Raw genomic sequence first — 23,448 nt, 5'->3', positions numbered from 1 at the left:
GATGACTCCTAAGAAACGTTAGAAACTGGCTCCTCCTCCACTTCTCCTCCCACCCCACGGATCCCCGTACTCTTCAGAGTACGGGCTAAAAACGTAGACGCTTTTAGAAAGGATTTGAACATTAAAATATGGCTCCGTAATTTTCAACGCAAAGATCACAAACAGCGCTTGAACACGAGAAGTATTTAAAATAGATCACATCCTGAAGTTGGAGGGCTGCAAAGTACAAGTCGTCCAGGCCAGTCTGCAGAGACTCTTCACGCTTCCGCCCTGCAAAAACCGGGGAGGCGTCACTTCGCGACGAATCTCAGCTGCAGAAGAGAAAGAGCATCACCTGCAGTTCGAGCCGTGGGAAACGCGGCCGGAGCGGGCTAGCGAGAAGGCAAGCCGGAGAGGTGCGCGCGCGGGGCCGCTCCGGTGCTGAGTGCGAGGAACGCCAGAGCTCTCCTGTGCCGGGGAGACGCGGCAGGGTGGAGAGGGGCAGCCGCTTCACCGCCAGGATCGCAGCCATCGCTGCAGCAGAAGAGCCTGCCCAGCCTCCGAGCTCGCCGCCGCTACGGTCCGGGAGGCGGACCCGGCTGGAGAATCCGGTCCGCGCCGCGGGGCTGGGGGCGAGGCGGGGCGCTGACGTCACCCCCCCTCCCCCACCACCTCCCGGAGGGAGGGAGTGGGGAAAGAGGCAGTGATCCGCCGCAGCTCCCAGCCGCAACTCCTAAACTCAGCGGCTCCCTGCCCGGACTAGTCCTGACAAACTTGGTTTCTCTTCGGCCCTCTCTCTAGCCCTCGCGCACTCTCATTTCTCCTCCTTTTGGTGCTCAAGTTTCACCCAGGACGGAAGCCTCTAGAGATGGGGCCACCTGGGGTGCGCGGGCGCTTCGCACTCTCGTTGGGGACAAGCTGAAGATCCGAGGGTAGCAAAGTTGGTACTTCTGGCACGGCTTTTTTTTTTTTTTTTTCTTAAACAAACAGCCAAATCGCCTAGGGATTACAGAGCTGCTCGGACTTCAAAGCGGAGCAACGAGGACTCGGCTGGACAAGTGAGTTCCTTTCTTAGTGCAAGCCTTTTTGTATTTAAGTTTAAACGTAAATGAAATTACGTGGTGTTTGGCTAGTACAGGGAAGCGAATGCATCCTACAGGCTTTCCGCTCCGGTTGTGCTTGGCTCGGAATGAAAGATCAGTATGCATAGGTTTTGGAATTCATAAAATACTTACAGAGCACTGTTGAAAAGAACTGGAAAAGCTATGCTGTTTGTGCATTATTTCGAATGTAACTTATTATAGAAATGGTGCCCAGGGAGGACGCATCGGGTGCGCGTGATCTGCAGTGGCGCAGCGCCCTCTAGTCCGGATACCCGGCAAAGCGCGCGCTCCCTGTGGGGTTCTGAGCCCACCACGAACTTGGACCTGCTGGTTCTGGGACGTGGGCTTGAGGCAGGTCAACAATACCCTGGGCTTCAGTTATCACCCACTAAGGTCGGTTTTATGTCTAATATACAAATACCAGCTTGGGTGGACTGGATGCAAAGGCGGTGCTTTGCAGAAAGTTTTTTTCTGTTTTTGGGAACCCACTCCCATCCTCCTAATTTTCTTGAGCCTCTGGGGACTGGGTTAGGAAGGATCAACTATTGAGAGGACAAGTGTGGAGCTTGAACTACATTTCTCGTTCATATGAAGGTAATGTGATAGTAGCAAAAAGGCATCTCTTTTCGTTCTGCTGGGGCTAAAGGATCAGTAAAAACGTGGCTGCACTGGCCTCTGAAACCTCCATCTCTGGCTCTCGGCTGTTCCTTTGGCGACAAAGTGCAACTTTTTCCAGGCAATTAGGTTTCTCAGGGAATCCGGTGAATCGGAATTTCCAAACATGTTTTAGTCCAAGTGATCATTGTTATTTATTAATGAACGGTAATTTTCTCCAGGAATTCTTTTGTCCCATTTAAAAAATCTTGTGATTTTATCTTACAGAATGTTGTTCTATCTTTTACTGTTCTCCACCCCCACCGCCCCCCAAACAAACTGTTGGCGTTCATGGGTGATTGTGTTCTGCTTGGAGTTAGAATTCAGCAAGGGGCACAAAAGAGTTGAGCTTAGCGATCAGGTCACCTTTTTTCCAGGTTTTCCATGTATGAAATTGACCTGTAACTCTAGGAGCCCTTTGCGCAGTTATGGCTGTGGCTGGGTGTTTGGATGATGATGATGTTTGTTGCACGGGTGAATTTGTGCGTATTCTAAATAATTGGCAGGGAATATGCCACATTCTCATAGTGCTACGAATCAGCACACTCAGTCTGCAGGCATTATTTTTCCTTCCTAACCATAACCTGCCCACACTTGTTTTTTTTTTTCCACTCACCTTCTTTGAGATGGTGTAAGAGGAGACTGCATTAACTTTGAACTAAGGCAATTCCCTCTTTAACCCTAGATTCCCTCGCCCTCGTGGTTCCCCCTGCAGCCCCCCTCCACCGGTTCCAGGGAAATCATATCTCTTTGTCCTCACAGTGTTAACATATTTGAGCTCCACAAACTTTCTGAGGTCATGTCCGCCCTCTTCTGAGGGCTGTTTCCCAACGGCCGGGAGCACTCCTGGCAGCGCTGAGCCGGCGTCTGGAGCTTTGCCTGAGCTGAGGCTGGGCTCACAGCCCCAGGATGCCCGGACCTCGCTCTTGGGCTTGGGGGGCGGGGGGAGTTCCCCGAATGGGACGTCTGGACACCCAGGGTTTCCTCTTCTCCGCGAGGAACTTGTAGATTCTCATTAGACTGAGTTCACAGTTTGCAGGCTGTACTTACCGGGTGGGAAAGCGCACGAGGCAGCACCGCTGTCCTTTGTCCCGCAGACCTGGGAGCCGGGGGTGTCTGCCTGGGAAGGCCGGCGTTGAGGTTCATTACCTGGGCGGGGGAGGTTCTGGGGTCCAACTGGCTCTGTGAAAAGAGGTCGCGGAGAAAGCTTTTTCATTTGCCCGGGATCTTAGCGTAGATTGAAGAAGTCGATTCCGATCTAACTGCATTCTTTTTGAGATCTTTTGGAAGATTTTATTCCACTGAGCTAATGCAGACCTACAACCAAGGCATTCAAATGCAGATTTAGCAATTCCCTTAAGGTTCCCCAGAATCAAAAGAGAGAGGCGTGGGAAGCGCTTTTTTTTTTTTTTTTAATAAGCTAATGTTTCCCTTCCTAGCAGATAATATTCTATATTAATTCCCTCCACAAATCTGTGTGTTGGCCATAACTCCGCACTAGAGCGAGGCCCAAACTGTTCCTCGGGGTGTCGCTAGATCATCCTGAGCACTCTAGTCTCTTCGCTTAGAGTTGGCTGCTGTAGCGGCAGGGAGATCCCTGACCCTAGGCGGGGGAGCCCTAGCCCCAATCCCCGGGTCTGGGAGTCCGGCTGCCAGAGAAAGTCAGGTCGAGTTTCCCCGCGGAAGAAACGAGAGCCGGCGCTTGCGGGCGTGGCCGCGGGCGGAGGGATATATTCCCGCGCTGTGCTTGTAAGACGCGGGGGCCCAACCCCGCGGCTTTGGAGCAGGCTGCAGGACGCAGCCTTGGAGCGAGGCGTGCGGGGAGCGAAGGTGGGCCGCCAAGACCATGCGGTCCTGCGGGACCAGTGAAGTCCCCGGCAGGCCGGGACCCCCCTCGGGGGCGCGCTGAGGCGAGAGTGCGCGCCCTGGAGAGTGCCGCCTTCGCTTCAGGCCAACTTTGCTGTAAGTTTGAGGGAAACCAAGCTGGGGCTTGAGTGCCGTGGGCGAGGGTTGAGCGGCGCACTCCGTGCCAATACCTGGCCGAGCAGAGCCCTCTGTGCCTGGGGCACGGGCAACTTGCTGCGGCTCGGTGGCGGGCTTTTTACTCCGTGAGACCTTGCTTCGACCCAGCCCTGGACAGTGCACCGCGGGCAGTCTGGGAACTGGGATGGAAAGAAAGCGCCCCACCAGACTGCAGGGGTGCTGAGGCGCTGGCCCACTGGGCAAGTTCAGGGCTGACCCTGGATTCCATCAGGTTTGGGGAGGAGGCGGAGGGGCGGGAGCGGATAATTCGCATCGTGACTGGAATGGTAATTACTCACCCCAGAGCTGCAGCGCCGAGCGGGCAGCGGCCGGGGCTGCACCAGGTTTGGCCCCGGAGCCATTGCTGGAAAGCAGAGCTGCTGCTGCAGCGCGAGAACTTCCGCCTCGGAAAGGAGCTCGGAAACTTCACACGCGCGCTCTGCTTACTTCGGGTTAACACTGGAGTCTGCTAAACACTCCACTGATCTGGCTCTGCGCTTAATTCTTCTGATTTGTTAGATATTCACAGCGTAGGTGTGGTGTAAAGAGAAGCCAACTGCTAAGGGATAGGATCTTTGCGATGGAGTCATGAGTTTTCTTAGGTGTTTTGTGCCCTGAAGGAGTGCTGCCTTGAGGTTTGATTTGTAACTGGTTGAATGTACTTAGAATAGGTGCGGTTGGTAAATCTTTGGGCTAAACATTTGCAACTGGGCTATTAGTTTATTTCTGTCTCTTTTTTGGAAGAGAAACTTGTAAGGTCTTTAAAAAGAAAGAGATTCTGGTTCTTTCAGTGCTTTTTCTTACTCCAAGTGCTTTCCTCTAGGAAGTTAACTTTCCGTTGTCTCTGTAAGATTTTTTTTTTTTTTTGTTTCCACTGATGTGAATTGTGGCGCTTTGAAAACAAGGACCAATTGTATGCATTAGGAGAGTAAACTCATAAATATTTTCTATGCAGTTAAAGTTTTTTTTTAATGTGTCTGAAGTATGGTTTTATTAAGTGGCTTTTGTTAAGCAACTCCCTAGTGCCTAGTAGAGAAGTTTTGTTGTTTTTTTTTAATTGGATATTTACAGTTACTATTAAAATCGCAAAAGGTTTAAAAGACAAATGATCTTCAGTTATTTTTATATCTTTTACAAAAGCAGATTCTTAAGGCTTCATATACAGAAATAGGTTTCAGTGGTTTAAGAAGATATCTATCTGCACGTGTTAAAAGTAGGTAATGGTGATGTTTTTCATTATTGCTCTTAGAGTTGTGGTGCTCCAACACATCCAGTTACTGCAGTTACTCAGAAAATGTGTTTCTCCAGGTCTGTAGGTTAATTATGATGTTTGGCTTTGTGCTTTAGAAGGACGACTCTGGGTCCACAAGTAGAATTATTATCCCCCTTTCTTTGCTATGTATTTAAGCTTTATGATGAGTGTAAAAAGTATTTAAAGCATTACATAACTTTTAAAAGTAATTAATATAACCCTAAGTTATGTCAAACATGGCACTTAACACATTCATTGTAAGGTTTGACTTAAATAACGTTTGTGTATTCATTCCTCGAATAATGAATATCTTAAATGAGCCAAATTTTTTGTCACTCTGAAAGGAAGTGAGATTGTTGGAAAACTTAGAAAATCTCTAAGGCCATCTGTATATGTATTCATATGTATCTTTTAATTAGTTACTAGAAGTACTCCTAGTGGGGTCCCATCATGTTAATAGATCATTTAAATCCATGTTATTGACAGGCGCCAAAAGAGGAATCTAAAAATTATGTGCAGGAGTTGCTCTTGTGCTCAGCGGTTAACTGGACTAGTATCCATGAGAATGCAGTTTCCATTCCTGGCCTCACTCAGTGGGTTAAGGATCTTGTGTTGCCATGAGCTGTGGTGTAGATGGCAGCTCTAGCTCCAAGTCCACCCCTAGCCTGGGAATCTCCATAGGCCTCAGGTGTGGACCCCCAAAAGACAGAAAATGAAATAGAATAAAATAAAAATTATGTGCAAAATAATGCTGTTTTTATTCCCCGGATCCTGTGCCTTCCTAGTGTATGTCTTCAGGCTTAGTTAGCTCTTGAGACATCTCTGAAGCAGTCATTTCTTTGTATGTTAGAAGTGAAAGTGTTATTACAGATTATTTTAACTCCCTTGTCAAGTCTACCAGCACCTGTTTCCCAACCAAGTTTGGCTGGTTTTACATAGAATCAGTAAACCTAAGCAAATGAGTGCATTCTTGTTGCATTAAATGTTGTCTCCCTGGCCTAATTTGTGGCCTAAAGGACCTGCTTTGATAGCAGGAAGCCATAAGGCTAGGTGTCTGTTTAATCTTTATGAGCAGGAAATTGCTGTAGGTAAGCTTTCTTTTGACCAAATTATATAGATGATGAAGCCAAACTGTGTCTTTTTGTCTCACTTAATTGTTCAATTTGCAAGTGTTTATCCTGAGGCACTGGTAAGGAGTTTTTGAAATGAGTGATGCAGGTAATAGCTAAGATCGCAAAGTTGTCTTTTTTTCTTGACTCCTGACTGAGGGGAGCTCTTTATTTCAAAAATGTATTCAAGCACATGACGACTGTGTATTTCACATTTTTAAGTTGTTTTACAAAAAATCTTTAAGTCCCAGATTTAAATATTTTTCCAGGGGGTTCCCCTTGTGGTACAGCAGAAAAGAATCTGACTAGTATCACGGGTTTGATCCCTGGCCTCGCTCAGTGGGTCAGGGATCTGGCATTGCTATGAGCTGTGGTGTAGGTCACAGACGCAGCTTCGATCCCGAGTTGCTGGGGCTGTGGTGTAGGCCGGCAGCTGTACCTCTGATTCGACCCCTAGCCTGGAAGGGTCCATATGCTGTAGGTATGGCCATAAAAAGCAGCAAATAAATAAATAAATATTTTGCCGAAATTCTTGCTTTATTCCAAACGTTTATTTTATATGTGGAGCTAAATTTATAATTGTCTTCTGCAGGCCACGAAGGAAAATCAGCCATTCTGAAATTCTTATCTTGCTAGAATAGTCAAGCATAGTGCTTATAACAATAAGCTCTGCAGTAGGGACACTGGCCTGGCATCACCAGCCACATTGGAAGCATTTTGAGGTGGGTGGTGACATCTTTCACAGCTGCTGGAAATTAGAGCCATCTCCAGGGCACCCAGTGCAGTGTTGCCACTGGCCTAGTTGTTGCACCTGGATTTTCTGTTAGATTTATAAGGATGGATGGATGTTCCCATGTTACCTCTCCTTACCTCCCCGACCCTACTTCAGTCTTGCCTTCTAGTCTTAATCTGCAGCCATCTGTCTGCTCATGAACCCAACAACTGGATCTCCTCTGTGCCAAACACGGCGCCAGACCCAGTAAAGACAGTTGAACAAAGCATGTTTCCTTATAGTCCAGTAGCGGAGAAGGACATATAAACAGTTCTATCCATTGTGATGGGAGAGATCCATCAGGGTCTGGGTGGTTCATCATTGCACCTCCATAAGCTGGGGATCTGGGGTGGGTGGGTATTAGGATTGGGTGGGATCTGAGGGAAGAGTGAATCAGGAGGGCACGATTCAGGGAGAGCAAATATATGTAAAGCAAGTTGTACAAATCTTAGTTGTGACTTGATTTGTGGTTTGATGAATGGCAAGAAAAGAGACCTAAGCATCCTGTGTTATCTTTCGGGAGAGAGATGGTTGGTTGGTTTATCATCAGTGTTTCGTTAATTCTGTTTTCACATGACTTATGACTTGCCTTTTTCCTCGTTATAGAACATGGAAAATCTATGACCTGGGCTTACATTGACTTATAAAGACAGAGAAGGTAACTTGTATGGGGGATAAGAAGAGAGGAAAGAAAGAAAGAAATGTTGAAGAAAAAGATGACAATAAGTAAACTGTATATGAGGAATGAAGGGCAGGGGCAAAGACATGTTTGCTTTGTCTTTTAGAGGTAAAGGGGTGAGGAGTTCCTGTCGTGGCGCAGTGGTTAATGAATCCGACTAGGAACCATGAGGTTGCGGGTTCGGTCCCTGCCCTTGCTCAGTGGGTTAACGATCCAGCGTTGCTGTGAGCTGTGGTGTAGGTTGCAGACGCGGCTCGGATCCCGCGTTGCTGTGGCTCTGGCGTAGGCCGGTGGCTACAGCTCCGATTCGACCCCTAGCCTGGGAACCTCCATGTGCCTCGGGAGCGGCCCAAGAAATAGCAAAAAGACCAAAAAAAAAAAAAAAAAGTGAAGGGGTGGAGATGTTGCAAGTTGAGAGCCCCCACCACTAGGTGGTGTCATCGGTTGTTTCAATCCTGTGGGAAGAATACCTTTTTGGTTTGAAATAGAAAATAATATTGGGAGATTAAATTAGAAAAGTAGGTAGAGGTCAAATTATCAAAGATCTTTATTACAAGGCTACAAAGGATACTTAATTAGCAGGCTAAAGAGAAACACTGAATGTTTGCAAATGAGAGAGTGATATTACAAAAAAGTTTTAATGAGATTAGTTTGATTGCAGTACATAGGCTCAATAGTATGGGGGCAAGTAAACAGGAACACCGAAAGGCAGTTCAAATGCTGGGTCTAAACAAATAATACAAGTAAGAACTAAGTGGCAGCAGCGGAAATAGGGAAAATTTTGAGCAATTGAGAAAAAAAAAAAGTCAAGCCTAGGTAACTTTTTAGATATGGAGGTTTGGCTGTTAAAAATAAAAGATCACAGAAATCCTGAGTTTCTCGACACTGTGTGTGTGTGTGTGTGTGTGTGTGTGTGTTGTGTATGTGTAGAGAAATAGAGGGAGGCAAAAGAGGGAATGTGTATCTGTGGAGAGTAGGAGGCTGTAGAGACTTATAGTCCAGTCTGTTTTTTCAAATAAAGACATGGAATCCAGGGGTTCATTGACTTCCTTGAATTCACACAGTTGATTAGTGACAAAGTCAAGGGTAGATGGCAGGTTTTATGTCCCCCAGCTTCTTTTTTATTTGATTTCTTAGACTGCCAACTTGAGTGATATGGAAAGTGGTGAAACGCTTCATGAAAGTGGTAAAATACCATGTATTATTTTCAGGGGAATAGCTGTTATTTTGCCATGGGCAGTGGAAGAAAATGCTCTGTGACTTTGGTCTGAAGGGATCTCAGGAGCGATGTTCATGGCCCTGAAGGAGGTTGAGGTGGGATGCGAGATGCTGCAGTGAGCCTTTCTGATCAGGGCATAGCGGATGCGATCTTTAAGGGTGGTGATATGTGCATGTGTCAGAAGAGTTGGAAGTAAACGTCTGCAGTGACAGACTTGAAGGTGAACAAGTCAGTGCAGAGTACACAAGAGTATGGAAGAGAATCAGGAACATGGAGTGTTGTCCATCCTTCACACGTTCTCTGTGGATTGCCTCTTTGTTGTAGGCAGTTTGCGACAGTAGGAATGACACACACTGGGGAGGAGGGTGAGTGGTGTCCAATGTGACATTAAGTCAAGGAAGCTGAGTACTGAGAAAAGGTCATTGGATTTGACATTAGCGTTTGTCACCAGAAGTGCCAGGGTGGATCTGAGGTCATGAGGAGTCCTTCAGGGTAGAAATATTGTCTTTAGAAGAGCAGGTTCTAAGGGAGTCAAGGTGGCACCGAGAAAAGAAACTGCTTTGTTGGAACACTTTGCCAACATAGGACAGAAGTCAGGTGTTAGCTTATGGCTTGAAGGAAGTGCAGTTTTGAGCGAAGGTTATTTTCAGTGCAGAGGAACCTGTGGTTATTTGTAGACTCTGCCGAAGGTGGAGGCAGCGAGGGGTCACTTGAGTCCAAGGAACAATTTAGGGAAGAGCTGCAAGAGAGGCAGAGTTTGCAGCAAGGAAGGGTGTCTTTATTTGTAGCTTGGTTGGGTCACATCTCTTCCAAGATGTGGGAAGTGAGCATTTTAAGGAGAGGAAGTGGAGGGAGTTTCTACTTGACTTCCATTCCTTACTATACCGGGAACATTCACAAACCTGATCTCATATTTAGTGTAGTGCCTATATTTGTACCTAAATACGCCAGGGAGCATCGTCATTTGGTCCCTAATGAACACTGTACTAATTTGGGAGTGAAAGAGTGGCCCGCATTAATTACTGGCTGCCGGGCAGAGACATTGTCGTTCACATGACTTCTTTTGGCAGAGAAAAATGCATTAGGTGAAATGGCCTTATATCATAAGAGGTAGACAGTATTTTGTTTTGTTTTGTTTTTTAATTTTTTTTTAGGGCCACACCAGTGGCATATGGAGGTTCCCAGGCTAGGGTTTGAATCAGAGCTGCCTAATATAGCAATGCTGGATCTGAGCCGTGTCTATGACCTACACCACAACTCAGGGCAACGCTGGATCCTTAACCCACTGAGCGAGGCCAGGGGTCAAACCCGAGTCCTCATGGATACTAGTTGGGTTCGTTAACTGCTGAGCCATGATGGGAACTCCAGCAGAATGTTTGTTGAGCTTCTCTGTGGGCAAAGTTTGCCCTGGATTGTGGATGAGGACAAAGTGGTTGGAAGGGTGGGTAAATGAGAGGGGTCATGTTTCTGTGTGCGGAAAGAGGAGAGGAGGCACTCTCTCAGTGGTGCCTAAGTCTTGCCAGAAGTGTACACACAGCTCTTATTTGTTCATCTTTTATGTCATAATAAAACAGAACAACTAGAAAAATCATCTTCAAACTACCCACAGACAAGTTTTATAGGTTCATGTAGTAGGTAAATTACATAGTAGGGTTTATACGGAGGCTATTTAAAAATTAGGAAGTCTGTTTAAGTTTCTTAAGGGCAAGAAAACTTCCAAAAAATTATTATGGATTGATTAAACTATGTAAATGCTGAAATTTTTAGGTTCTGGAAAAGTTAGGTGCAGAGGAGAGGATTTGTGGTGTGTACTGGCAGTATGAGTCCTTTGAAGACTGTTCTCAGGTAAATTGGAGTCAGTTGTTGATCATTTGAAGGCAGTATTTAAATTGAGTCTTTGCTGGAGTGATCAGACTTAGTCAATCTCCAGGCAAAGCCAACAACATACAGAGTTCCCAGAAGAGATAAATGATGGATCTGTCAAGCCTGCTGTTCAATTCTGGGTTCATAGTGCCAGCCCCATTTTTACTGAAAAAAGTGTGAAGGTGGCTTAAAAAGTTTTATTATGCACCCCAAAATAAGTAAGATCTAACCATTAATTTTTCAGTATTAAGAATGAAAGCTTTTAAAAGTAGCAGGTATGGCTATTATAATTTATTAGAAAAATGCAGGTTTTTTTCTGTTGTAAATGTCACCTGGAAGCTGTGAATTGGTTGTAGCTGAGTAACAAACAGGCTTTCTAAGTAAGATACAATACTCTTTTTTGTTAAGTGATTTTAGAGATCATTAAACATTTATTAATACACAGTATTTTTAAAAAACAGGAGTCATTTACATTTCATATTGTTTTTGACAACTTCTTGACAACTTTCTTGAAAAACATAGTCATCTTCCTTGCAATTTCAACATTTTTAGAAAGTACTTTTAACACTTTAAACCAAATAGTAAGCTCTAAATTTCATTAATAAAGTCAGTTCTAGCAATACTCTCACTGATGTGGATACAAAATGGGAGTATAATGAGGGAAAACATGAAATTCACAAACATTTCTTGTAGTTTTATTATCACATGTGGTACGGAGAGTGGGATACATACCATTTCCCTCTTTAATACGGGGCTAGAATGACTAATGGCATGTGTAGAGTCGCGACCTCTCAATACTAAGTAGACATCACTTAATAGAATTTATGCATTGTGTAATGCAGTGTCGCACCTAAAGGCCTTTCTCTGAAGCATCTGAAACCCTTTTGAATCTTCAGCTTTAGATCTAAGTATTTGAACTTTCATAGCTATTTTCTCAACATGGGGGCCGTGTTCTACTTTGTGAAGAATGTGCAGCCACAGTAATGAACTGGAACTCTTTACGTGAAGGTCTCTCTAATGAAGAAACACGAGCATGTTAAATAGTATGCGATTTCTGCCTGAGGAATGATTTTTCTTTCTCATTTATGGATTATCAGAAATCCATATTTAAGCTTTAGACCTGAGGCCCTTTTCCCTAAAGGCTGATGTAAATAAAAATTCTTTGTTTTCTCTTTGGAAGATGCACAGAAGAAATCCTGAATTACTGTGAGTTCAAGTAGTGTGATCATCTTTTAAATATCAAAGTGGAGCCTTTGGCTAAAATGGTTTTGGGAATTTAATTTTCATAAGTATGAGAACTAGGTAATAATGTACTTTTTAGATGAAATGGTATTAGTATCTTTTTAGGTTTTTTTCCTTTGTGTGTGTGTGTGTGTTCGGCTTTATTGTTTGTTTTGCATAGACTAGCAGCCATAATTTTTTTGACCATGGCATTTTAAGGTGAAACCTGAGTTTACAGTTCTTGGTTAAATTACTTTAAGGTTAACAGTATCTCCTAACAGTGGATTTTTTTTTTTTTTTTCTGACCAAGAGAATTGAATTTACTAATTTATTCTAATTACAGTGGCATTCTGGTAGTTTGCGGAGTAAATTCAGTGCTTCAAGAGGTCTTGGTTATGAATGTGGTCCATAGATTTTATTCCAGCTGTGATGTGTCCTATGAGAAGAACCGTGGTGAGTGAGTGGTGGAGGATGAGCCCGGTGTTTTGGAATCCAGCTGCAAGTGGGTGGTGGAACTGCAGTTCCCCCTGAGAGACTAGTTGATTTACAGTGTTCTGTCAGTTTCTGCTGTATAGCCAAGTGACCCAGTCACACGTGTGTATGTGTGTGTGTGTATACACATTCTTTTTCTCACATTATTTTCCATCATGTTCCATCACAAGTGACTAGATATAGTTCCTTATGCTATACAGCAGATCTCATCGCTGATCCACTTATAGGTCAAGTTCTTTTTTTTTTTTTTGTTTTTTTCCTTTTAGGGCTGCACTTGCAGCATATGGATGTTCCCAGGCTGGGGGTCGAATTGGAGCTACAGCTGCTGGCCTACACCACAGCCACAACCATACTGGATCCTTAATTCAGTGAGCAGATCCTTAACCCACTGAGTGAGGCCAGGGTTTGAACCCACATCCTCATGGATGCTAGTTGGGTTCCTTACTGCTGAGCCACAAGGGGAGCTCCCATTTTCAAGTTCTTATGTTAGGCTTCAGCCGTTCAGGAAGATTAATTTACTTGTCATGGTTATACCACTGTTTCTTGCTTCTACTCTTTCTCCCTTGCAGGTTCCTCCCCTCTTCTGTCTTCTAGGTCCTGGGGTGCACAGGGCTCTGTCCCTGGTTTTCTTTTTTCTCTGTGCTCTCTCCCTGGGTGATTTCATTCAGTTTTTTTGTTTGTTTTGTTTTTTCTTTTTTACCCCATACGTGCAACATATGGAAGTTCCCAGGCTAGGGGTTTGAATTGGAGCAACAGCTACACCACAGCCACAGCAACACAGGATCTGAGCTGAATCTGGAACCTACACCACAGGTCACGGTGCCAGATTCCTGGCACCTAAACCCACTGAGCAGGGCCAGGGATGGAACCTGCATCCTTGTGGATACTAGTCGTGGTCATCAACATTGAGTCACAGTGGGAACTCCCAGTTTTGTGGTTTTAAATATAGCATCTTCCATATCCTGACAAACTCTCAAATTTACATCTCTTGGGTAGACCTCTCCCACATCTCTAAGTGCCCCCTTGAAGTTGTTACTTGGGTAACAGTGGCCATTTCCACCTTAACATGTCTGCAGCTGATCTCCCAGAGAACCTACCCCCTCAAATCTGTTCCTCCCTCTGCTCAGTCTTCCCTCTCAGAATCTGACAGCTCCGTCCTTGCTCAACACACAGTCCCAGGACTCTTCTTTTATAACTCGCTCTTTCTCTCCTTCCACCTCCGCTCCTCAATTCATCAGCTGGTCCTGAAGTAGATCCAGTTTGTCACCCTCCTCCCCACCCCCATGGCCCTTTTAGGCTAAGCCACCACCCTGTCTCACCTCTGCTGTTGTAGTGTTTTCTGCCCAGTCTCTTTTGCCCCAGGCCACCCTCCCTTTTCTTCTCCACCCCGGCACCAGAGCCACCCTTTACTTGAGGTTAGAGCATGTCACTCCCCTGTTCTCATTTTAGTTGTAGTAAAATCCGAAATCCTAAAAATCACCCTTCATCCACGAGGCCATACTGACCTGAAGAGACGATGCAATAAAGACAAAAATGGAAGAGAGTAGACCAGTTGCCCTTGCAGAAGAATTCTACATGGTCTGTGTATCATAACCCTCCACCCCTGAGTGTGGGCTGCTCATAGTGACTTCCTTCCCAAGGGTACAGAAGGGAAAGGGGGGGTAACCCAGTGTGAAGAAACCTCACAGGCACTGCTTCAACCCAGTGAAAGAGGTCAGCATCAGCATTGATGTGATGAGATGAAAATGGCACTTTAGGAGTTCCTGTTGTGGCTCAGCAGTTAACGAACCTGACTAGTATCCATGAGGATGCGGGTTCCATCCCTGGCCTTGCTCAGTGGGTTAAGGATCTGGCGTTGCCTTGAGCTGTGGTGTAGGTCACAGATGTGGCTTGGATCCTTTGTGGTTGTGGCATAGGCCAGCAGCTACAGCTCCAGTTTGACCCCTAGCCTGGGAACTTCCATATGCTGAGGGCGTGGCTCTAAAAAAAAAAAAAAAAAAGCCATTTTACCCCTGTCTTCTTCCTCCCCTCAATACATAGCCCCAGACTAATCACACAAAAAACATCGATGGATTCCAGTGGAAGGACATTCTACAAAATACCTGACCAGTGCTTCTCAAAACCATCTGGGTCCTTAAAAATAAGAGAAATCAGAGAAACTTACAGCCCCGATAGTCTAAGGAGATGTGATGACTGAAATGTAATGTGGTCGTCTTGGCTGGGACCCTGGGATTTAGATAGTGAGTAACAGTGTATATTAGTTTATGAGCTGTGACAAATGTACCATAATAAGGTGAGATATTAACAATAGGGGAACTGTCCTTACAACATTTCTGAAAATCTATAAGTATTCTAAAGGAAAAAGCTTATTAAAAAAAGAACCTCCTTTACTGTTCTTCCCCCACCCACTGTGCCAAAAACCTGCCTCTTTGTGCCTTTTCTGACTAGTGCTTCTCTACCAGGGATGATTTTGAGCTCCGGGGCCATTTGGCACTGTCTGGAGACATTTCTAGTTGGGGTTTCAGGAAGGAGAGGCTACAGGCTTTTGGTTGAGTGGAGACCAACAATAATACTAAAGAATGCCTGGGTCAGCTGCCTCCCCCCCCCAATCTCCTGCGTCCCGCCCCCCCCAACCCCTGGCCAAGAATGATCTGTCCCAAATGTCAATAGTGCAGATGTTGAGAAACCCTGGTCTTTTTCTGGCGTCTCTCTTTCCCTGTGGGTTTCTGACTGTTTTTAATTTTCATCTCTATTTCTTTCTGCTTTATTTTTCTCCTTAACCTTAATCATCAGCATCTGATAAGACACTTTGTTTCCTTGTTTGCTTGTCTCCCACCAGGAATGTATCTCACATGAGGATTTTTTGGTAGTTTAGTTCACTTTTGCATCCCCAGCATGTAGAACTGCTCCTGACACGTCCTAGGCACTCATTAAATAGGGGTGGAATGCATCAAATGATGAAGGACCTGAACCAAGGAAACAGCCTATATATATATGCTAAAGACTTTGTGCATTTGAGAAAAGTGAAAATGTACATTTTTGCCCAGCTGCCTCTTCTCCAGAGGTTACCACTGTTAACGATTTGCTTATCTGTCCAGAATTTTTCAGTTCATTTTTAAGCACATCCTTGAAGTGTATATGTAATTTATCTCCCCTCTCTTTTTTACAAATATAAATGGGATTGGTTTAGTTTTTCCAGTTAATATATCTGGACACTTTACATATCAACATTAGAGTGCCCTCATTCTTTTTAATGACTACATAGTATTTAATATGCAGAATTAAGCAAAAATATTTGAATTGCCTACACTGGTTTAATCCTTTGTAAAGTGAATAATAGTAACATTATGTTTCCTAAAACAAAAGACAGTACTTTTTCAACATCATCTTATTAATTGTTCTTTAAGCATTTTCTTTATAGCTTATCCCTGGTTTGTAAATGCCTGAAGTTCAAGATCTTTGCCTTTTAGAATAATCTTTAATTCCATGTACCCAGCACAGTGTCCACCAGCAAGCTCTCTATACCTGTAGATTGAATTGAATCATAAATTGAAGTTTTCACTTCTTTTGATAAAATTCCTGGATCCTTACTCAGATTTCCCTGAGCATTAGAACCATTGACCAAATTAAGAGATCGTTTTTTGGGGAAAAAATAGTCTTATTTTGTTTAAATATCATTTGTGATTCTAGAGGCCAAAAATCTGTCTGATTTCCTGACTTTATATGCTGGGGAGAAGGCAGGATCACTAAAGAACAAGTTAGGGAGCCGGACTTGAACGTGATTCAGTATCAATTAAGCTTCTAATTGCTTTCAGCATATCAGGTCTTTTCTTTTTTTCCCCTAATAAAATGACTAATGGGCCCAAGTTGGCAGTCGCTGAGTTAAGATTCTGTAAATTAAAGTTGCCATGCTAATTTCAGCCTGGCTGTTAGACCAGCCTTCCAGTCTGCTGTTTCTCATTTCTCAAATATTCATTTGGGAGGTTCTCTGCCAGTGCTGTCCCCTACCAACTGCACTGGAATGTTTGTGAAGCTCTGTTGATTTATAAGGTGAATTTGTTGGTATTTAGGGGAAGAGTTGGTTAGAAAGTAATTGTCCTATTTCCCTGCCAGGCCTCTGCCCAGTGGACTGCCTGCCTTCATGCTGGTTCAAAGCACCCCTGTCCCAAATGTCCACTTTGCTCCTGTTTCACCCTCAGACCTCCCTGCAGTACCTGCCACCTGGCTGTGCTCTCTTAGATGATTTAGCTGTGTGTGTCAGTCTTGTGTTTGGATGACAGGTTGTTAAGTGCCCCAAAGACAGCAGACACTGAGCACTGGTTTGTTGGCAGCAGTAGTGACACAGCAGTGATGTTGTTGGATTTGCTTCACCGGTTTACGAGACCAAGTTCTATTCAACATCATCAGCTTGTTGCTTTTTCCCTTTGTCAGCGAACTTTTTTTGGGCTCAGGTTGGTGATTCAGAAATGACCTCAGTATCTGGGAGTTCCCATTGTGGCTCAGTGGGTTATGAACCTGCCTAGTATCCATGAGGATGTGGGTCCCATCCCTGCCCTCACTCAGTGGGTTAAGGATCTGGCATTGCTGTGAGCTGTCGTGTAGGTCGCAGACGCGGCTCTCATCCTGTGTGGCTGTGGCCGGCAACTGCAGTTCCAGTTAGATCCCTAGCCAGGGAATAGCCAGGGAACTTGCCTATGCCGCAGGTGTGGCCCTCAAAAACAAAACAAAACAAAAACCTGAGTATCAAACGTGATGATGTAATTATTTTAATACCTTTAAGTAGTTATATAATGCTAAATAAAACAGTAAACCCTTATATTTTGTAGGCAGTGAACTTAATCATTCTTATAAAGAAATAATATAACTTCAGGATAAATTTTGAAATGCAATTACAAGCTATCATGGGAGGTCATATGAAACCATTGTGGAGAGTTTTTTGGTTGTTCTAGATTAGTTGTCTGGAGCTTTCTATGCTCAAGATACTCTGGTAGCATTAAATTTGTGAATTTTTAGCACTTAAGTGTATTGTATACAAGTAAATGTAAACGACATTGATCATCTGCCTTTTGAACAGTTTCTTATATTGACCTTGAAGATTGAAATATAAGAATACAATTTGGTTGTTCCCGCTGGCAGACTTCCATCTGATGCTCGTCATGATTCTTTGAGTAGATAAAAAGATCGTTCTTGAACTTAGTAATTCTAGAAATATTAGAGAGTTGATACTTACGTTAGAAAATAGAAAAAAAAAAAAAAGAAAGAAAAGAAAACCTGAAGTCCTGATCCTTGTTTTCTTCTGTTGCAGGTTCCCGCGAAGTAAGCGATGGGGAGGCATTTGGCCTCGCGTCTGTTTCTGCTCCTCCTCCTCCTCCAACATTTCAGAGACAGTGATGGAAGCCAAACCCTTGACCACAGTCCTATACAGTTTACACATTTCCAGTACAACGTCACGGTGCACGAAAACTCTGCAGCAAAAACCTATGTTGGGCACCCTGTAAAGATGGGTATTTACATTACAAATCCACTGTGGGAGTTACGGTACAAAATTGTCTCAGGAGACAACGAAAACCTCTTCAAAGCGGAGGAGTACATTCTTGGAGACTTTTGCTTTCTGAGAATAAGGACCAAAGGAGGAAATACAGCTATTCTTAACAGAGAAGTGAAAGACCATTACACATTGATAGTCAAAGCAGTTGAAAAAACTACTAATGCTGAAGCCCGAACAAAGGTCAGGGTGCAAGTGCTGGATACAAATGACCTGAGACCATTGTTCTCCCCCACCTCGTACAGCGTTTCTTTACCTGAAAACACAGCCATAAGGACCAGTATTGCAAGAGTCAGTGCCACAGATGCAGACATAGGCACCAATGGAGAATTTTACTACAGTTTTAAAGACCGAACAGACATGTTTGCTATCCATCCCACCAGTGGTGCCGTCGTTTTAACCAGTAGACTTGACTACACCGAGGCCAAGCTCTATGAGCTGGAAATTCTGGCTGTGGACCGTGGCATGAAGTTGTACGGGAGCAGTGGTATCAGCAGCATGGCCAAGCTCACAGTTCACATAGAGCAGGCCAACGCGTGCCCCCCTGTGATAACAGCAGTGACGTTATCCCCCTCGGAACTGGACAAGGACCCAACGTACGCCATTGTCACCGTGGAGGACTGTGATCAGGGTGCCAACGGGGAAATCGCTTCCTTAAGCATTGTGGCAGGAGACCTCCTGCAGCAGTTCAGAACAGTGAGGGCCTCTCCAGGGAGCAAAGAATATAAACTCAAAGCAGTCGGCGGCATTGATTGGGACAGTCATCCTTTCGGCTACAACCTGACACTCCAGGCCAAAGATAAAGGAACTCCTCCCCAGTTCTCTTCGGTGAAAGTAATTCATGTGGCTTCGCCACAGTTCAAAGCTGGGCCAGTCAGGTTTGAAAAGGAGGTTTACAGAGCAGAAATCAGCGAATTCGCGCCTTCCAGCACACCCGTGGTCATGGTAAAAGCCACACCGAGCTATTCTCACTTGAGGTATGTCTTTAAAAGTACGCCTGGCAAAGCTAAATTCAGTATAAATCCCAACACGGGTCTCATTTCCATTTTAGAACCAATTAAAGGACAGCAGGCGTCCCATTTTGAACTCGAAGTGACAACAAGTGACAGAAAGGCCTCAACCAGAGTCTTGGTTAAGGTGTTAAGTGCCAACAGCCACCCCCCTGAATTTACGCAGACAGCCTACAGAGCATCTTTTGACGAGAATGTGCCCATTGGCACTACGGTCATGAGTGTGAGTGCCGTAGACCCTGATGAGGGAGAGAATGGGTATGTGACCTACAGTATTGCAAACTTAAATCATGTGCCATTTGTGATTGACCACTTCACCGGTGCCGTGAGTACTTCGGAAAACTTGGACTATGAGCTCATGCCTCGGGTTTACACTCTAAGGATTCGGGCGTCGGACTGGGGCTTGCCGTACCGCCGGGAGGTCGAGATCCTTGCCACCATTACTCTCAATAACTTGAACGACAACACACCCTTGTTTGAGAAGATAAATTGTGAAGGAACAATTCCCAGGGATCTAGGCGTGGGGGAACAAATAACCACCGTTTCTGCTATTGACGCCGATGAACTCCAGTTGGTGCGCTATCAGATTGAAGCTGGAAACGAACTGGATTTGTTTAGCTTAAACCCCACCTCTGGGGTGTTGTCATTAAAGCAGTCGCTCATGGATGGCTTCGGGGCAAAGGTGTCCTTTCACAGTCTGAGAATTACAGCCACAGATGGAGAGAATTTTGCCACACCATTATACATCAACATAACTGTGGCTGCCCTTCGCAAGCCCGTAAACCTGCAATGTGAAGAGACTGGTGTGGCCAAAATGCTGGCGGAGAAACTCCTGCAGGCAAATAAATTACACAGTCAGGGAGAGGCCGAGGATATTTTCTTTGATTCTCACTCTGTCAATGCTCATGCACCACAGTTTCGAAGTACTCTTCCAGCTGGTATTGAGGTAAAGGAAAACCGTCCTGTGGGTTCCAGCGTAATTTTCATGAATGCTACTGACCTTGACACTGGCTTCAACGGGAAACTGGTCTATGCTATTTCCGGAGGAAATGAGGATAGTTGCTTCATTATTGATATGGAAACTGGAGTGCTCAAAATTTTATCTCCACTTGACCGTGAAACCACAGACAGATACACCCTGAATATTACAGTGTCTGACCTTGGTCTACCCCAGAAGGCTGCCTGGCGTCTTCTGGAGATCAGAGTTCTGGATGCCAATGATAATCCACCTGAGTTTTTACAGGAGAGCTATTTTGTTGAAGTGAGTGAAGACAAAGAGATAAATAGTGAAATCATCCAGGTTGAAGCCACAGATAAAGATCTGGGGCCAAATGGACATGTGATGTACTCTATTCTTACAGACACAGATAAATTTTCAATCGACAGCATGACGGGAGTGGTTAAAATCGTGAACTCCTTGGATCGAGAAGAGCAGCACGTGCATTACTTAAAGATTGAAGCCAGGGACCAAGCCCGAGAAGAACCCCAGCTGCTTTCCACGGTGCTTCTGAAAGTATCATTAGAGGATGTTAATGACAACCCACCCAAGTTCATTCCCCCTAATTACCGTGTGAAAGTTCGTGAGGACCTTCCAGAAGGAACCATAATCATGTGGTTAGAGGCTTATGACCCTGATTTAGGTCAGTCTAGTCAAGTGAGGTATAGTCTTCTGGACGCTGGAGAAGGAAACTTTGAGGTGGATAAGCTCAGTGGAGCAGTTAGAATCGTACAGCAGTTGGACTTTGAGAAGAAGCAAGTATATAATCTCACTGTGAGGGCCAAAGACAAAGGCAAGCCCATTTCTCTGTCTTCCACTTGCTACATTGAAGTCGAGGTCATCGATGTGAATGAGAACTTACACCCACCCGTGTTTCCCAGCTTTGTGGAGAAGGGTGCAGTGAAAGAAAATGTCCCGATTGGTTCATCGGTGATGAAGGTATCAGCTCATGATGAGGACACAGGAAGAGATGGGGAGATCCACTATTCCATCCGAGATGGTTCCGGTGTTGGTGTTTTCAAAATAGATGAAGAAACAGGTAAGGGTGTTCTTATGACTCTAGTTTGCTGTGTCCTCTCGTTGTTTTCTAAAATAAATAGGTACTGTGCTCGCTCCTTCAACGTTCCCCATTGGCCTCTGTCTGGGCTCAGGATAGATGGCCGTGTGTATGCTTTTTGTCCTGTTGCACATCTTTGTGTGGTAGGCCATGAGGATAGAGCCAGAGGAACCTGAATGAGTTAACACAGAATGAACTTAAATAAAAAAAATGAAATCATGACCCCTGATGCCGATCTTGTCTCCAAGCCGGTGGTCTATGTTATCAGAAGCATCATTGTGGTTTTGTTGTAACTTTGAGAGGCCCTTCCGAAGTTTTTCACACTAATATACAGTTGCTGATTTAGAAGACCACTGCCTCTCCCTAACATGCCATTCAGACATTATTTCATATCTGCAGTTATTCAAGGCACAGAAGACCCTGTTCTAAAACGTCATGATGTGATCTGCTTTACTTAGTACCTTCTGGTTTTGTTTGAAAGGCAGGAGCAGCCTGTGGAATGTTGAATTAAAGCCACTTGGCTTTGAATCCAGTTGTTAATTGGGTGGTCTTGGACACATTGGTTATCTTCTTAAAACTCTAAGTTGGGAACATTCAAAATTACTGTAAGATTTATGAAGGGATAATATGAAATAATATGTGTCAGAGTCTGTTAATGTCTTTTGGTAATGGTAGCAGTGCTGTGTTATTTCTCCCCCTGAGAATAAGGTCCTAAAACAAGAACATCCAAGATAGCCAGTTTATGCTAAAGTATGTATTTATTGTTTCACCCTTTGTAGATATCTCTAATTTAACCGCTTTTCACAGAATTTTTTTTTTTTTTTTGCTTTTATAGGGTCACACATGTGGCATATGGAAGTTACCAGGCTAGGGGTCAAATCTGAGCTGCAGCTCCCAGCCTATGCCACAGCCACAGCAGTGACAGATCTGAGCCTTGTCTGTGACCTACACTACAGCTCACGTCAACATAGGATCCTTTAACCCACTGAGCGAGGCCAGGGGTTGAACTGCTGCCCTCATGGATACTAGTCTGGTTCATTACAGCTGAGCCACAATGGGAACTCCTAAAATACCTATACTAGTTTAATTCAAGAGAAAATAGCATCGCCAGCAGCTATTTAGTAATCACTCATCTGAAGTGATGGAATGGATCTTTCTTTCTTGTCATCTTCTCTGATAGGAATTAGTTTTTAGGTACAGTAGCAACATAGAAAAATACCCAGAATTTAGTAATTGAAGCTGAAAGTAGGAAGTGTTTTTGTGAATTTCATAAGGACAGTTTTTCCTTATTTTTTTTTTCCTTTCTTTTCCAAGGTAGGTTTTGAAAGCCTGTAAAGAGAACTGTTGTGCTTCAGACAGAAAATAAAAATAAAGTCTTAATTTACATTTCTTTGATGTCTGAAGTTATATGAGCACTGGGTTTTTTTCTTTCAAGTGAGAAGTTGCTTTTTAAATACCCATTCAGAAACTAGTATTTTTCTTCTATAAATGTGAGAGACTGGGATATTCTTACTACCAAGGTGTGGGGTGGGAGGACACCCAACCTGCTCAGCAAGGCAGTGTTCTGAAATACTCCGTGGTAGTTTTCAAGCTGGATGGGACTGCCAGACTTTTCCAGTGGTGACTTGGTGAGAGGCCAGGGAATGAGTTGGGATTATGGGCAGTGGGGTTGGAACGTGTATAATAAACTAATAGGCATTGGTATAAAGATTGAGACTTAAGGGTGAGAGAACAATTGGACATTTCTAGGTCATCTATTCTGTAGTCCTTTCTTTACAGAGGAATATATGTAGCGTATAGCAGATTTGTTTGTATGGTTTTTGAAATTGAATAAAGGTGGTATAATATGTACCCATTGGCCTGATAAACATTGCAAGATATTTTCTTTTTGGCAGTAGAAGTATCAGCCCCGATTATTTTAGAACAAACCCTTGGCAAGACACTCAGTATCATAGTCTTGAATTCCTCCACGAAAAGTCAGTATGTTTGGAGCTCCTGTTGTTGGCTTGGCAGGTTAAGAACCCAACTAGTGTCCCTGAGGATGCAGGTTTGTTCCCTGGCCTCGCTCAGTGAGTTAAGGGTCCTATATTGCCAAGAGCTATGGTATAGGCCATAGATGGGGCTCGGATCTGGTATTGCTGTGGCTGTGGTGTAGGCCAGTGGCTTCAGCTCCGATTGGACCCCTAGTCTGGGAACTTCCATGTGCTGCATGTGTGACTATAAAAGAAAAGAAAAAAAGGTCAGTGTGTTTTGTATGATAGAAATACTAAAATGAGATATGCTGATTTTTCATTTGGGTTTGCCTAACTGATTTTTAGGGCAGGTTAGATGTGTGGAGAGGTGCCTGTCAGACAGATGAAGAAAAGTAGGGACAGTTCAGGAACACCAGTGGGAACCCCATAGGACACAGCAATAAAACTCCAGAGTGAATTGGAATTGGCCTGGCCCAGGGCAGGTTCATGAGCACCTTTCTA

General features: G+C 44.4%; 1 protein-coding gene across 5 annotated transcripts in view; it reads left to right on the top strand.

Annotated features, from left to right (window-relative positions):
• The first annotated feature begins 556 nt into the window (after positions 1–556).
• The window catches only part of FAT1 (FAT atypical cadherin 1), a 132,899-nt gene continuing 110,007 nt past the window's right edge, over positions 557–23,448 (top strand). For 2 of the 5 annotated variants that reach the window (XR_007133932.1, XM_047771828.1), the window contains exons 1-2: positions 557–1,037; positions 17,671–20,956. Coding sequence is in view for 4 of the 5 variants with exons in the window: in XM_047771828.1 (XP_047627784.1) it covers positions 17,689–20,956 (3,268 nt within the window). In the remaining variant the exon portion in view is untranslated. Of the gene's footprint in view, positions 1,038–3,491; positions 3,699–17,670; positions 20,957–23,448 lie in introns of those variants that run through there. The other 3 variants (XM_047771825.1, XM_047771826.1, XM_047771827.1) reach the window with 3 other exon arrangements.

This window comes from Phacochoerus africanus, chromosome 3 (assembly GCF_016906955.1).
Source record: "Phacochoerus africanus isolate WHEZ1 chromosome 3, ROS_Pafr_v1, whole genome shotgun sequence".
Taxonomy (NCBI): domain Eukaryota; kingdom Metazoa; phylum Chordata; class Mammalia; order Artiodactyla; family Suidae; genus Phacochoerus; species Phacochoerus africanus.
This window is presented reverse-complemented; position numbering and strand designations above follow the sequence as displayed.